The 16,684-nt window shown below is 41.0% G+C and overlaps 1 protein-coding gene across 1 annotated transcript; it reads right to left on the bottom strand.

Moving 5' to 3' along the window:
- Positions 1 to 244: 244 nt before the first annotated feature.
- LOC112254109 (eukaryotic translation initiation factor 2 subunit 2) lies at positions 245 to 15,611 on the bottom strand. Its single transcript, XM_024426338.2, has 9 exons — positions 15,454 to 15,611; positions 10,891 to 11,071; positions 10,667 to 10,767; positions 4,055 to 4,187; positions 3,859 to 3,962; positions 3,072 to 3,220; positions 2,888 to 2,944; positions 1,059 to 1,144; positions 245 to 579 (listed from the first exon to the last, which is right to left on the bottom strand). The coding sequence occupies exons 1-9, from the start codon at positions 15,469 to 15,471 to the stop codon at positions 404 to 406; spliced, it is 1,005 nt and encodes a 334-aa protein (XP_024282106.1). The 5' UTR covers positions 15,472 to 15,611; the 3' UTR covers positions 245 to 403.
- Positions 15,612 to 16,684: the final 1,073 nt, after the last annotated feature.

Genomic DNA, 16,684 nt, shown 5'->3' with positions numbered 1-16,684 from the left:
ATTATCCCACATCAGTTTGTCTGTTTGAACATACCCTAATATGGACTTAATTTGGCATTCATAATACTGAATTCATACTTTTGGAAGCTAAGAAACTGGTGCACAAGAGGGATGGTCTGAACAAAATAATGGATTTATCTAGTAGTATCGAATAAACAATGCTTATATATTAAATTACATATTCAATTAAATTACCCTGGTCCACCATAGTGATGGATAATGGAATTAGAAAATATAGACTGCGTCTGATCACCCAGATGGTATACGATTTATTCATTTCTTTACAATAGGTAACAAATCCACAGACGGTCCATAAAAGCGTCCAGCCTGCCCCATCCTGTCCACTCCGCTTCTGAGAGAGAAACAGAGCACAGATGGGGGAGAGGGGGCAGCGGTGGTGGTTTTAATTGGCTTTGGCACGGAGCTGAGCCCTCTTGCCTGTGACTGCCTGGAAACCTGCCTTGATGCTGGCGACGGAACAGCGGGAGTGGCAGGTCTCGCACTGTAGGAAGTAGAGTCGTGTGTCCTTCTGGAGGATAGTGTCGGGGGAGCGACATGTATGGCACGTCACATACTCCTCTAAAAAGGGGATAGAAAAACTTGGATGAGATTGGGAATTGTTGGCATCTGGTTTGATTTAACCATATTATGCTGTGAAGGTCAGGTGATTGGTTGAAATTGCTAACTGGCTTTTTGTACTGCGCTGATAAATCCGTTTTATGCGATAATATTGCACTGATTTAACTGTTGTGGAAATAGCGCCGTAACTGGTCAAATTTGCAAACCCTTGAACAGTATGTACGGAATTGTATATTTTGCAAAAATTACATATCGCCCTCGCTAAATCCTAGAGGAACAGCTCACAACCAAGCAAGTCTTGTTATGAACATGGCTAGCAAATTGCAAAGTCGGACCACTATCATTTTAATTAAACTTTTTTTTAAAGTACATTAGATTGTCGTCATCCTCTCATTTGCAGTGATTAACTGAAATCAGAATTAAATCACGAGTTCAGAGATGCGTACAAAGGTAGGACAATTGTCAACATGAGCACTTACTAATATATCTTCGTAAGACATTCTCTATCTGTTTCTGCTGGAATCTTCCTTTGATGATGAGCTGATTAGTTCCGTCTATAGAGCCACTGTTGCAATAAAAATAGTTTTAGTCATAAATTCATATCCTCCATACACATTCATTTTCTAATATACAGTGGGGAGAACAAGTATTTGATAACCTGCAAAATCAGCAGTGTTTCCTACTTACAAAGCATGTAGAGGTCTGTATATTTTATCATAGGTACACTTCAACTGTGAGAGATGGAATATAAAACAAAAATCCAGAAAATCACATTGTATGATTTTTAAGTAATTCATTTGCATTTTATTGCATGACATAACTATTTGATCACCTACCAACCAGTAAAAATTCCATCTCTCACAGATTCTCTGTTAGTTTTTCTTTAAGAAGCCCTCCTGTTCTCCACTCATTATCTGTATTAACTGCACCTGTTTGAACTCCTGTATAAAAGACACCTGTCCACACACACTCAATCAAACAGACTCCAACCTCTCCACAATGGCCAAGACCACAGAGCTGTGTAAGGACATCAGGGGTGAAATTGTAGACCTGCACAAGGCTGGGATGGGCTAGAGGACAATAGGCAAGCAGCTTATAAGGCAACAACTGTTGCCGCAATTATTAGAAAATGGAAGAAGTTCAAGATGACGGTCAATCACCCTCGGTCTGGGGCTCCATGCAAGGTCTCACCTCGTGGGGCATCAATGATCATGAGGAAGGTGAGGGATCAGCCCAGAATTACACGGCAGGACCTGGTCAACGACCTGAAGAGAGCTGGGACCACAGTCTCAAAGAAAACCATTAGTAACACACTACGCCGTCATGGATTAAAATCCTGCAGCGCACGCAAGGTCCCCCTGCTCAAGCCAGCGCATGTCCAGGCCCGTCTGAAGTTTGCCAATGACCATCTGGATGATCCAGAGGAGGAATGGGAGAAGGTCATATAGTCTGATGAGACAAAAATAGAGCTTTTTGGTCTAAACTCCACTCGCCGTGTTTGGAGGAAGAAGAAGGATGAGTACAACCCCAAGAACACCATCCCAACCGTGAAGCATGGAGGTGGAAACATCATTCATTGGGGATGCTTTTCTGCAAAGGGGACAGGACGACTGCACCGTACTGAGGGGAGGATGGATGGGGCCATGTATCGCGAGATCTTGGCCAACAACCTCCTTCCCTCAGTAAGAGCATTGAAGATGGGTCGTGGCTGGGTCTTCCAGCATGACAACGACCCGAAACACACAGCCAGGGCAACTAAGGAGTGGCTCCGTAAGAAGCATCTCAAGGTCCTGGAGTGGCCTAGCCAGTCTCCAGACCTGAACCCAATAGAAAATCTTTGGAGGGAGCTGAAAGTCCGTATTGCCCAGTGACAGCCCCGAAACCTGAAGGATCTGGAGAAGGTCTGTATGGAGGAGTGGGCCAAAATCCCTGCTGCAGTGTGTGCAAACCTGGTCAAGAACTACAGGAAACGTATGATCTCTGTATTTCCAAACAAAGGTTTCTGTACCAAATATTAAGTTTTGCTTTTCTGATGTATCAAATACTTATGTCATGCAATAAAATGCAAATTAATTACTTAAAAATCATTAAATGTGATTTTCTGGATTTTTGTTTTAGATTCAGTCTCTCACAGTTGAATTGTACCTATGATAAAAAATGACAGACCTCTACATGACCTCTACATTGTAAGTAGGAAAACCTGCTAAATCGGCAGTGTATCAAATACTTGTTTCCCCACTGTATATAAAAAATAAATGTTTAACGTAGCAGATAAATGCTTTCCTTCACTTGCTGACCAAAACCTTACCTTGTTCCAAGCTCAGCCAACAAGAAGGCCAGGAGATGTTTTGGCTGCCGATGCAACCTGTCAAGAAAAATTACAGTAAGGGCACTAATGACGCAAAATAATGTGATTCAACAAGGGAGACTAAGTCATTATTAAACCTCAACATCTCTAAAAACTTCAACAGCACATCTAATGGTATTCTCACAGTTTGCAGATGTCGGTGAAGTTGACAAAGGATGACTTCTTGGTGCCTACTCGGACCACCTGGGGAGGCTTCATGACAAACTTCCGCTTCTCCCCAGCCACCATGTCAGGATTCTTCTCCCGCATGATTTGAAAGACACGGTTCAGCAGCTACAAGGGAGGGAGATGAATCAGCCTGGATTGTAGAACTAAATACTTGGGAAACACCACTGAAAGACATTGGCTTCAATAGGATTTGACCAATAATTTTCTAATGAAGATGTAAGTAAACATTCCTTTATTTAAGGTCATGATGACCTGACATCTTGTCGTACAGCTTAGGTCTCTGTGATGAAAATGCCTAGTGTAATATACTCTGATGTAATATTCCTCAAATCTTTATTTTTAATTTTTATGTACAATATGCAGAAATCATGCTGCCATTTCCTGGTTGCTAAAATTCTAATAATTTGCCAAATTTCTATTTATGTCACAAAACAAGCAATGTAGCAGTGTAGAGAATAATTGTACCATCTAAACCGCTGTGAAATATATTTTCAATAACCCAAAATATTGTATTTAACTGTTTGAAGCTGGTGTACAAAACCGAAAGATAGACCTGAAACTACACTTAAGAACGGTAAGCATAGAATTAGCACACACAGACCAGATCTACAGCTTCTTAGACTTGCTTTCAATTAGTGACAGATCTATAACTCGCATTTCTATGTTGGTTTGGTCAGGTCGCCCAAAAAGTTACATATTGCAGCTTTAAGGGAAGTATCTTGACCTACTGACTCAGATTGTACCTCGTCATATGTGTAGTCTCTCTCTGAGCCCGCCCACGCAGGGCCCAACTGTGTGCTGCTGAACGTGATGTCGTCAGTGTTCTTTCCATCGTCGTCTTCCTGGGCTTTAAACCACAAGGTATGAGAAAGGGCAAATGTCAGTTTGCATTTTAACGGCTTTCAACATTTATCCAGCCTGTGAATTCAGTACACTCACCGTCATCTTTGATTTCCATGTCGTCATCCATGTCGAAATTCACAGCCTTGGACTTCCTTTTCTTTTTTCCTAGTTCTAACATCAAGTCGCCCTCTCCGTTGGTTTCAGGGGGCTCGGTCTCAATTTTCAGCTCCTGTGTATGGACAGTTATAGAATAAAGTCAACTGAATACATAAAAGCAGGGGCTAATAAAAATGTAAAAAATAATCCCATGACCGAAACTCAAGTCCATCTCAGATCGAGTGTAAGGGGCCACGTTAACCCCCACATTCATGTAAAGAAAGTCATGCGCATCATACTTTCAGGGACAGAGGATCATTTTGTGCATGTATTAAACAGAGTTTGACCAACTCTATTCTCCTTGCTTAGGGGGTCCTTCCAGGAACATTTTTATATAGCACTGAGCTCAGTTCCGGTGACTTTTTAAAAGGACATTTACTCTAAAATCAATGACAAAATTATGCTGACACACATTAAAATATAATTTCCACCTCCAGAAATGGGCCCAATAACATACTTTTAAAAATGTCAAACCCCATGACTTCGTCCACATTGCTACTTTACAGCCTTATTCTAAAATGGATTAAATACAACCATTTCCTCAATCTACAAAGAACGCCCCATAATGACAAAGCGAAAGCAGGTTTTTAGAAATGTTGGCAAATTATATCTTAAATTACATTCAGACCCTTTGCTATGAGATTCTAAATTGAGCTCAGGTGCATCCTGTTTTCATTGATCATTCTTGAGATGTTTCTACAACTTTATTAGAGTCCACTTGTGGTAAATTCAAATGATTGGGCATGACTTGGAAAGGCACACACCTGTCTATAAAAAGGTCCCACAGTTGACAGTGCATGTCAGAGAAAAAAACCAAGCCACGAGGTCGAAGAAATTGTCCATACACCTCCGAGACAGGATTGTGTTGGGGCACAGATCTGGGGAAGGGTACTAAAAAAGTTTGGCGCATTGAAAAGTCCAAGAACACAGTGGCCTCCATCATTCTTAAATGGAAGAAGTTTGGACTCTTCCTTGAGCTGGCCGCCCGGCCAAACTGAGCATTTGGGGGAGAAGGGCCATGTCCAGGAAGGTGATCAAGAACTCAATGGTTACTGAAAGATCTAGAGTTCCTCTGTGGAGATGGTAGAACCTTCCAGAAGGACAACCATCTCTGCAGCACTCCCACCAATATGGCATTCATGGTAGATGGCCAGACGGAAGCCACTCCTCAGTAAAAGGCACATGACATCCCGCTTGGAGTTACCCAAAAGGTATCTAAAGCCTCAGACATCTCTGGACAGACCTGAAAATAACTGTGCAGCGACACTCCCCCATCCAACCTGACAGAGCTTGAGAGGATCTACAGAGAAGAATGGGAGAAACTCTCCAAATACAGGTGAGGCAAGCTTGTAGCGTCATACCCAAGACTCAAGGCTGTAATCACTGCCAAAAGTGCTTCAACAATGTACTGAGTAAAAGGTCTGAATTACTTACTGGAAAGAAATTGTGAACCCTTTGGAATTACCTGGATAAATTGGTCATCAAATTTGATATGATCTTCATCTAAGTCATAACAAGACTGTGCTTAAACTAATAACACAAATCATTGTATTTCTTACTTATATTGAATACATAATTTAAACATTCAGTGTAGGTTGGAAAAAGTAAGTGAACTCCTAGGCTAATGACTTCTCCAAAAGCTAATTGGAGTCAGGAGTCAGCTAACCTGGACTCCAATCAATGAGATTAGAGATGTTGGATAGAGCTGCATTGCCCAATAAGAAACAATCACAAAATGTGAGTTTGCTATTCACAAGAAGCATTGCCTGATGTGAACCATGCCTCAAACAAAAAGAGATCTCAGAAGACATAAGACCTTGATGTCAGCACTGTTGCTACTCTCCCTAGAAAGTGGCCGTCCTGCAAAGATGACTGCAAGAGCACAGCACAGAATGCTCAATAAGGTTAAGAATCCTAGAGTGTCAGATAGACTTACAGAAATCTCTGGAACATGCTAACATCTCTGACGAGTCTACGATATGTAACACACTAAACAAGAATGGTGTTCATGGGAGTACACCACGGAAGACACTTCTGTCCAAAAAACATTGCTGCACATCTGAAGTTAGCAAAAGTGCAACTGGATGTTCCCAAGCGCTACTGGCAAAATATTCTGTGGACAGATGAAACTACACACACAACACTGTGAAAAAAAAAAAAAGAACCGCACAAAATGAATTCCTAAGATAACAAGACATTTTGCAGGAGACTGTTAGGCTGTCTGCGAATTTAAGCTCAACAGAAGTTGGGTGATACAAAAGGACAATGACCCAAAACACATTAGAAAATCATCAACAGACGAACATATTCCTTCTGGAGTGGCCCAGTCAGAGTCCTGACCTCAACCTGATTGAGATGCTGTGGCATGACTGATCTGATCCTACAGTAAACATTTGGTTGAGGTTATTGCTGCCAAAGGAGGGTCAACCAGTTATTAAATCAAAGGGTTCACATACTTTTCCCACCCTGTTTATTTTGAATACATTTGCAAAAAAACATGTTTTTGCTATGTCATTATGGGGTATTGTGTGTTGAGGGGATAAAAAAATGTTTTTTTAGAATACGGCTGTAACGTAGCAAAATGTGGAATGCACTGCATAGCCTATGCATGGTGCATATTATCAGATGTGCTATTAGCAATAAGCATTATCACCTGTAGCCCAACTGATGAAGCATAGTGGCTTGCCCCTTTGGACAACATCCTGGTTGTTATTATGAATTATCATTATTGTCTAATAAAAATGTAATTTGGTTGAATAATTTATGTCTCTATTACAGAAATGTCATTGCACCTTTAAGAGCTCTGTTGCTCAGCTGTGCCTAAACCATGCTTGAAACTCTGGTTCTAAAACTGCATTTGTAAAAAAGATTCCACGCACAATTGAATGAGTACAGAAATGAATGTGATAGCAATGTAAAACAGGGATCGTCCTTTTTTTTTTGCAAAGGCCAAAACGGCTTTCAAACGTTTTTTCCCACGATTGCATTAGAATTGTTGTGCATTGACTGCTTGTCAGAATACATGTTTCCCTCCTACTGCTCTCGGCTCTTCAATGTGCATTGAGAGGAATATTTATCTGGCATAGAACACAAGCTAACTATGTAAATAGGTCAACTATTCTACCATGGGGTTGTCTGATTTTGTTTTAACCTCTCGAGGGTAAGGGGCAGCATTTGGAATTTTGGATGAAAAGCATGCCCAAATTCAATGGCCTGCTACTCGAGCCCAGAAGATATGATATGCTTATAACTGTTAAAATAGTGTGTGAGTATAACAGAACTGATTTAGCAGGCGAAAACCAGAGAAATCCATTCAGGAAGTAGTTTTTTTTTCCTTTCTTTTTTTTCTTTTCAAAGCCATTACAGTATCCATTGACTTAGGGCTCCATTTGTAGTTCCTATGCCTTCCACTAGATCTCAACAGTCTTTAGAAATCGTTTCAGGCTTGTATTCTTATGAGGGAGCAAGACCAGTCTGAACGAGTTGACCCTAACACTAACGTGTCGCAGAGCTTTTTCAGGCGTATGTGCATTTCTTGTTTACCTTTTATATTGACGACGTTATTGTCCGGTTGAAATATTATAGATAATTTAGGCTAAAAAACAACCTGAGGCTTGAATATAAACATCGTTTGACATGTTTCTATGACCTTTACAGATACAATTTGGATTTGTCTGATTGTTTTGACTGATTTTGAGCCTGTGGATTACTGAACAAAACACGCTAACAAAACAGGTTTTTGGATATAAAGAGACTTCATCGAACAAAAGGAACATTTATTGAGTAAATTAATGTCTTCTAATTGCCACCATATGAAGATCAAAGGTAAGGGATTAATTTATCTCTTTCTGAGTTTTGTAACGCTTCTGCTTGGCTGGTTACTGTTTGTAATAATTTGTCAACAGGGCTGTGTTCTGGGCTAGGTATGCTTTCGCCGAAAAGCATTTTATAAATATGACACTGGTTGGTTTAACAAGAAGTTAATCTTTAAACCTATGTAAAATATGTTTTGATTCCTGAATTTTTATAATGAGCATTTCTGTAATTTAATTTGGCGCTCTGCAACCTCACTGGATGTTGGCCAGATGGGACACGTACCCTAGAGAGGTTAATAACATTACATGGCAAAAATAATAGCACTGGAAAGATGCATCCTGAGTGATAGAAGAACTGGCTTTGAATGACTTTGCCAGCAGCTACAGTAGGCTACACACTGCTGTGTGTTGAGCGCTGCTGAGGTGCGCATTATAAAAAATGTTTTATTCCCTTCATCTGAACACTGGTGTTTGATCAAAAATCAAGCATGTCTGTTCAGTGCACACAGCGTAACAAGAGAAAATAAAATTTGAGAATATATTTTGTAGAACCGATTCTGTCTGTATTAGGCTGTCATGTCCAAAACCCAGAGATATTTTAGTACGGATCTACACTGATCTCAAAAACAACCTCTCCAGAAACCCTGACTGATTTCCATCACAGGAGAAATTTAACACGTCAAGCCACAACACAGAAAGTCATACACCGTACACTGAGTGTACAAGAACTTTAGGAACACCTTCCTCATATTGGAGGTACACCCCCTTTTTGCCCTCAGAACAGCCTCAATTGGACTCTACAAGGTGTCAGAAGTGTTGAACAGGGAGGTTGGCCCATGTTGACGCCAATGCTTCCCCACAGTTGTGTCAAGTTGGCTGGATGTCCGTTGGGTAATAGATAGGGTTCGGCGGTATCCAGATTGTCATATCGTCATACTGTCCTCTCACCACGGAATACATGGTATTACCAGTTTAGTTCACAAGGGGGTACCAGAAATGCAAAAGAAAGCCCAAGGGTGTCCATTATCAAAATGCAAAACAGCGAATTTTAATGGAGGCTGCAAGCTAAATATGCTCATAAAGTTATGCATATGTATGTAGGAGCTACCGAATGTCATTTTTGTTGAGTTTGGATATTTACAAGTGACTGAAGGAGAGATATGAACAAAATTGACGCATGCGGTACGGGCTCTCCAACAACATATATACCTTAACCAAATATTTTTTTAGAACTAACCCCATCTGTGTCTACGAGCTGTGTCTGTGTGGAGTCTGGAGTCGCTAGAGCAACAGGCCTGCCTGCTCTGCTCGGAGAAGAGGAGCAGATGGGCCAGAACGAAGAGGGGGGGCGCAAGGAAATTTAGATTTTATTTTATTTAACAAGGCGAGTTATTTAAGAACAAATGCCTAGGAACAATGGGTTAACTGCCTTGTTCAGGGGCAGAACGGCAGATTTTTACCTTGTCAGCTCCGGGACTCGATCTAGCAGCCTTTCGCTAACTGGCCCAACGCTCTAACCACTAGTCGACCTGCCGCCTCAAGATAGCAGCGGCAGCTGTACAGATAACTAATCCAAAGGTCTTTGACTTCTCAAATAGAGTAGAGTGCTAACACAATATGATACCCCGTCACCTTATTAATTCAGCCACTTAGATATAGCAAGTTAAACTAGGGGTTGTGTTAACACGTAATTCTGTTTTTCACACAGGGAAAAAGTTCAAATATATTGCTGCGTTTTGTAAACATAGATAGTCAAAATCAAATAGCGTTGCACTTCTGTTGTCATCTGATGAAAATTAACCATTTTCAGCTGAATGGGTTGCAGTGATGTACGTTCTGTGAAGGAAAAGTATAGTTGCACCTCCCTGATCACTCTATTGAAGCAAAAAAATCACTTTCAATATAAAACGTCACCCGTGTCAATACGCAGCTGGAGTCACCTGCTCCCGCTTTGTCTCATTGTCTTATTTACAAACATGTGACTGGCTCAACTGTTCTGGAGAACTAAGTAAGCTTCAAAATGCAAAATAAGGTGACCGGTGAAATAAGAACTCAATGTGCTTCATCCCCTAATGCATTACACAAGTTGAATGCAGGTATTTAGTTAAAAAACATCTGCAAATATTAATATGTATTGAAAAACTTGAAAGTTTAAACGGTATTGAAAAACCACCCCGTGGCTATTTACGCCCAAGCTTAGTGGTGGACCATTCTTGATATACATGGGAAACTGAGCATGAAAACCCCATCAGCGTTTCAGTTCTTGACACAAACTGGTTCTCCTTATATTTTGTCTGCCCATTCACCCCCAATGGCACACACATACATTCCATGTCTCAATTGTCTCAAGGCTTAAAATCTTTCTTAACCCGTCTTCCCCTTCTATTACCTGTCTCGCCCCCTTCACCAACACTGATTGGAAGTGGATTGATTTAATAACAAGTGACATCAATAAAGGATCATAGCTTTTACCTGGATTCACCATGTCAGTCTATATCCTAATGGTTTTGTACACCCAGTGTATAATTAAAGCTACAAAAAGCAAGGATCCATCTTATCCCTAATCTATGAGACATATCCACCACCTACAAGGTTGACAGGAATCCATTTTGTAGAGAAGTCAAACATTTCCATAATTTAATAGACACTTATGAAAACAGGTTAAAAGAAAGTCAACATTCTACACGCTAAGTAAGGCCCACTGGCCAGCTATCTGGGCACTTAACCCAAAACGTACCTTTATTCCCTCCTCTACATCATTGTCAAATGTCTTTGGCTTTTTCTTTTTCTTCTTCTTCTGGTTGAAGAAGTTTAAGTCATCCAGGTCATCAGAGATTTCTGGCAAACATACCAAGATCAAAAAGTCTTACTTACAAAAGATCTTATAAGTCAGACACATGCAAAGCCACCTTTTTAGTTTATATTATGTTAAGGCACCTGAGGGCCCTGTTACTTCCTCACCTTTCCTCCTTCCGTCATCCTCGTCAAAGTCCACCTCTCTGTCCTCTCCTCCATCCACCTCCACCTCCTTTGCTTCTGGCTGTGGAGCATCCTCACTGGCACCGTCCCCTCCTTCTTCATCTAGCATGAAAGGCTTCTTCTTCTTTTTCTTCTTCTTGGACATGTTGGGATCAAATATCATCTGCAAAGCACAAACGGAACGTGTTATGAACGGCTGACCCCTATGACGGTGTCAGCATTAATCTTGCAAATATAGCTAACTTGCTTCGTCCCGCAACGAGTGATTGTTTACTAAACCTAATATATTTGGTTACACAAAAATAATTTTTACAGTCAACAGAGGCATACCCCAATATCTCTGGGAACAACACTTATGATTCGTTGGGTTGAATGTAGAGGTCGACCGATTAGGATTTTTCAACTTGCGATAGCGATTATTGGAGGACCAAAAAAAGCCGATACCGATTAGAATCGGCCAATATTGTTTATATATTTGTAATCATGACAATTAGAACAATGAACACTTATTTGAACTTAATATAATACAAAATCTATTTAGTCTCCATGAAACATGTTCAATTTGGTTTAAATAATGCAAAAACAGTGTGGGAGAAGTAAAAGTGCAATATGTGCCATGTAAAAAAGCTAACGTTTAAGTTCCTTGCTCAGAACATGTGAAAGCTGGTGGTTCCTTTTAACTTCTCAATATTCCCAGATAAGAAGTTTTAAGTTGTAGTTATAATAATTGATGCGTCGACAATCTCTAGACCATTTATATTTCATATACTTTTGACCATTGGATGTTCTTATAGGCACTAGTATTGCCAGCCTAATCTCGGGAGTTGATAGGATTGAAGTCATAAACAGTGCTGTGCTTCAAGCATTGCTAAGAGCTTGCTGGCAAACACAGTAAAGTCATGTTTGAATTAATGCTCACGAGCCTGCTGCTGCCTACCATCGCTCAGTCAGACTGCTCTATCAAATTATAATAACCACACAGAAAGACAAGCCTTTGGTCATTAATATGGTAAAATCCAGAAATTATCATTTTGAAAACAAAACGTTTATTCTTTCAGTGAAATTACAGAACCGTTCTGTATTTTATCAAACGGGTGTCAACCTTAAGTCTAGATATTGCTGTTACATTGCACAACCTTCAATGTTACTTCATAATTATGTAAAAATCTAGCAAATTAATTACGTTTTTTGTTAGGAAGAAATGGTCTCAACACAGTTCGCAACAAGCCAGGCGGCCCAAACTGTCAAATCAAATCAAATTGTATTTGTCACATACACATGGTTAGCAGATGTTAATGCGAGTGTAGCGAAATGCTTGTGCTTCTAGTTCCGACAATGCAGTAATAACCAACAAGTAATCTAGCTAACAATTCCAAAACTACTACCTTATAGACACAAGTGTAAGGGGATAAAGAATATGTACATAAAGATATACGAGTGAGTGATGGTACAGAGCGGCATAGGCAAGATACAGTAGATGGTATTGAGTGCAGTATATACATATTAGATGAGTATGTAAACAAAGTGGCATAGTTAAAGTGGCTAGTGATACATGTATTACAAAAAGATGCAGTAGATGAGAGTACAGTATATACATATACATATGAGATGAATAATGTAGGGTATGTAAACATTATATTAGGTAGCATTGTTTAAAGTGGCTAGTGATATATTTTACATCATTTCCCATTATTAAAGTGGCTGGAGTTGAGTCAGTGTGTTGGCAGCAGCCACTCAATGTTAGTGGTGGCTGTTTAACAGTCTGATGGCCTTGTGATAGAAGCTGTTTTTCAGTCTCTCGGTCCCAGCTTTGATGCACCTGTACTGACCTCGCCTTCTGGATGATAGCGGGGTGAACAGGCAGTGGCTCGGGTGGTTGTTGTCCTTGATGATCTTTATGGCCTTCCTGTGACATCGGGTGGTGTAGGTGTCCTGGAGGGCAGGTAGTTTGCCCCCGGTGATGCGTTGTGCAGACCTCACTACCCTCTGGAGAGCCTTAAGGTTCTGGGCGGAGCAGTTGCCGTACCAGGCGGTGATACAGCCCGACAGGATGCTCTCGATTGTGCATCTGTAGAAGTTTGTGAGTGCTTTTGGTGACAAGCCGAATTTCTTCAGCCTCCTGAGGTTGAAGTGGCGCTGCTGCGCCTTCTTCACGATGCTGTCTGTGTGGGTGGACCAATTCAGTTTGTGATGTGTACGCCGAGGAACTTAAAACTTACTACCCTCTCCACTACTGTTCCATCGATGTGGATAGGGGGGTGTTCCCTCTGCTGTTTCCTGAAGTCCACAATCATATCCTTAGTTTTGTCGACGTTGAGTGTGAGGTTATTTTCCTGACACCACACTCCGAGGGCCCTCACCTCCTCCCTGTAGGCCGTCTCGTCGTTGTTGGTAATCAAGCCTACCACTGTTGTGTCGTCCTCAAACTTGATGATTGAGTTGGAGGCGTGCGTGGCCACGCAGTCGTGGGTGAACAGGGAGTACAGGAGAGGGCTCAGAACACACCCTTGTGGGGCCCCAGTGTTGAGGATCAGTGGGGTGGAAATGCATATACCCTGACTCTGCTTGCACTGAACGCAAGACAAGTGACAACTTCCCTTGTTAATATTGCCCGCTAACATGATTTTTTTAATACTAAATATGCAGGGCTAAAAAAAATACTTTTGTGTTGATTTTAAGAAAGGCTTTGATGTTTATGGTTAGGTACACTTGTGCCACGATTGTGCTTTTTCGCCATTGCGTTTTTGTTAAATCATCACCCGTTTGGCGAAGTTGAAATAGGCTGTGATTCGATGATAAATTAACGGGCACCGCATTGATTATATGCAACGCAGGAAACGCCAGTTAACCTAGTAATATCATAAACTATGTGTAGTTAACTAGTGATTGAAGATTGATTGTTTTTTATAAGATTAGTTTAATGCTAGCTAGCAACTTACCATGGCTCCTTGCAGCCACAAGGTCCTTTTGATGCTGCACTCGCGTAACAGGTGATCAGCCTGCCACGCAGTCTCTCCGTGGATTGCAATGTAATTGGTGTCCAAAAAGGCTGATTACAGATTGTTATGAAATCTTCCGACCTCTAGTTGAACGTGCCCTAGAGCTCTGCTGCCTGACGGAACCCGACAATATCTACGGGTTAGGGAGGGCCTGTTTTTTTCACATCAATAACTAGGATACGGGCTGGGCTTCACAAACATTTTGAAGCTGAGCCATTTGCTCATGCTCTGCAGTAACATAACTGACTAAGATCATAGCATGGTGTCAGAAATGCTTCAGCCTTTAAAAAATATATATATTTTTTTTTACTTAGGCAAGTCAATTTAGAATACATTCTTATTTACAATTATGGCAACACAATGACAGTAGGCAAATTGTGTGCCGCCCTATGGGACTTCCAATCATGGCCGGATGTGATACTGCCTGGATTCGAACCAGGGACTGTAGTGACACTTCTTGCACTGAGATGCAGTGCCATAGACCGCTGCGCCACCACTCGGGAGCCCAAATATAAGACAGGAGGAATTTAACATAAAATAATGTTCCTTTAGTTTAGAGTGATGAAAAGTAGCTAACAGCTCTCTCATGTTTACTCACTGCGCAGAGCAACCCCAGCTAAGCCGTTTTTTAAGACACTCATAGCTGCCACGGGAGGGGTGAGCTGTGTGTAGGGAGCAATGACTGAAAGAAAATAACAGCTAATGGATTTACTAACGCAGGAAGTTATTTCTGATTTCGAGTAGGGCCGGGCCTTAAATATGGCAGAAGCAAATCGGGCCTGATATAGGGCCTTAACGTCGGGGGCATGGCTAGGGCTCTAATGTGGCCTTCGCTATCAAATAAGCGTTTAAAACATTTATCCAGGGTCTCCCATTTTCCGCCTGTAGAAGTTGGAGTTTACATGGTAGTTTACTCTCTTGGACCGTGTGGTCTAGAATGGACTACAATGGCAGCCCACAGGCGGAAAAAAATGGGAGACCCTGGATAAAAACGTGTTTCAAACGCTTATCTGATAAAGGACACATTTATTCAACCCAACGAATCGTAACTATTGTTCCTAGAGATAATGGATATGCCGCTGGCTCTGACGGGAAACGTTATTTTGACGAACCCGAATAACGTTAGTTTAGGTTTGGTCGATGAAGGAACGCCAGGCTGCGAAGCTTCCGCATAAACATCTGTAAAATGTCTCGTTGCGGGAAGAAGCAAACTAGCTGGGTAACGTAGCTAGCAGGGATGAAGCACTAACCTAACAAAACACACAATCAAAAACTACCGTTAGATAGGTACTGAATTGACACCCACCAACAGTCAGCAAAATATCAACAATCAATCGGACACGGTCGCACAATGACAAATAGTTAGCTACAGTACATGTCTAGGGTTTTACTGACAATTTTAAGGAGATGAAGCAGCTATCTAACCAGCAATAACATGGGGTGGCTAACGTTAGACCTTAGCTAGCTGCCTCATTGTCACACGTGTGTAGGCCATAATTATGTTTCTCATAAACACGAATTACAATGGTAAAATTGAATTCGTTACCTCGTCGTCTCCCGACATGTTTCCAGACTATGTTGTGTCAGATAACGATGAAAATCCGTTGCAGTATATGTTTTAATCACCCAAACTACTGGTCAGTTTCGGGTTTCTTGCATCAGCTACCGAGCAGTAGTGTTTGCGCATGCGCAAAAGTTATTTATTTCATGCCCAGGTGTAGTGGAAAGGCCTAGTGGGATATGTAGTTTTTTGTGCTCCGGCACCCTACTATAGTTCAGTGTACACAACCCTCAGGTCAAGAACATCTGGGAAGGTGGAACATTGGTGTCCTTATTTTGGACATGTATTAAAGTCTCACATAGGATCAAAGCACATCATCATCTTGCTTGATTTTGGCCATCAGGAGACTGGAAGCGATCTGCCATTATGATATAAAGCCATTTTATTCTGTTGTCAACCATGAAAACAAATACATTTCATTTGAAACCTCCACACAATGACTATACAAGATCTTAAAATAACAATATTTTGTTCATTGTTGTCCCTATTTTGGGCCTGTATTCACTTAATAGTCTGACAGAGCATCAAAGAATATCGTCACGGGACTTTGCGCACTTCCTTGATTTTGCGCATCAGGAGTCTGAAAGCAATAATTATATCTGGAAACAAAATGTGCAAATCCGAGACTAAGGGGATTATAATTTTAAAAAATTACATTCCTGTAGGAATGGCACATATTGTCTTTCCTGCCCATTTTTAACATCAAATGATGTCCTTATAGAATATCTATAATCCTTTTGTCAAATTATCAAGTGTAAGGCTGAATCTAAAAGAAAACAGTTGTAATATACAGTGCCTTGCGAAAGTATTCAGCCCCCTTGAACTTTGCGACCTTTTGCCACATTTCAGGCTTCAAACATAAAGATATACAACTGTATTTTTTGGTGAAGAATCAACAACAAGTGGGACACAATCATGAAGTGGAACGACATTTATTGGATATTTCAAACTTTTTTAACAAATCAAAAACTGAAAAATTGGGCGTGCAAAATTATTCAGCCCCCTTAAGTTAATACTTTGTAGCGCCACCTTTTGCTGCGATTACAGCTGTAAGTCGCTTGGGGTATGTCTCTATCAGTTTTGCACATCGAGAGACTGAAATTTTTTCCCATTCCTCCTTGCAAAACAGCTCGAGCTCAGTGAGGTTGGATGGAGAGCATTTGTGAACAGCAGTTTTCAGTTCTTTCCACAGATTCTCGATTGGATTCAGGTCTGG

Source organism: Oncorhynchus tshawytscha, linkage group LG07 (assembly GCF_018296145.1).
Source record: "Oncorhynchus tshawytscha isolate Ot180627B linkage group LG07, Otsh_v2.0, whole genome shotgun sequence".
NCBI lineage: Eukaryota > Metazoa > Chordata > Actinopteri > Salmoniformes > Salmonidae > Oncorhynchus > Oncorhynchus tshawytscha.
Note: the sequence above shows the minus strand (reverse complement) of the source record. Positions and strands in the feature narration are given on the sequence as shown.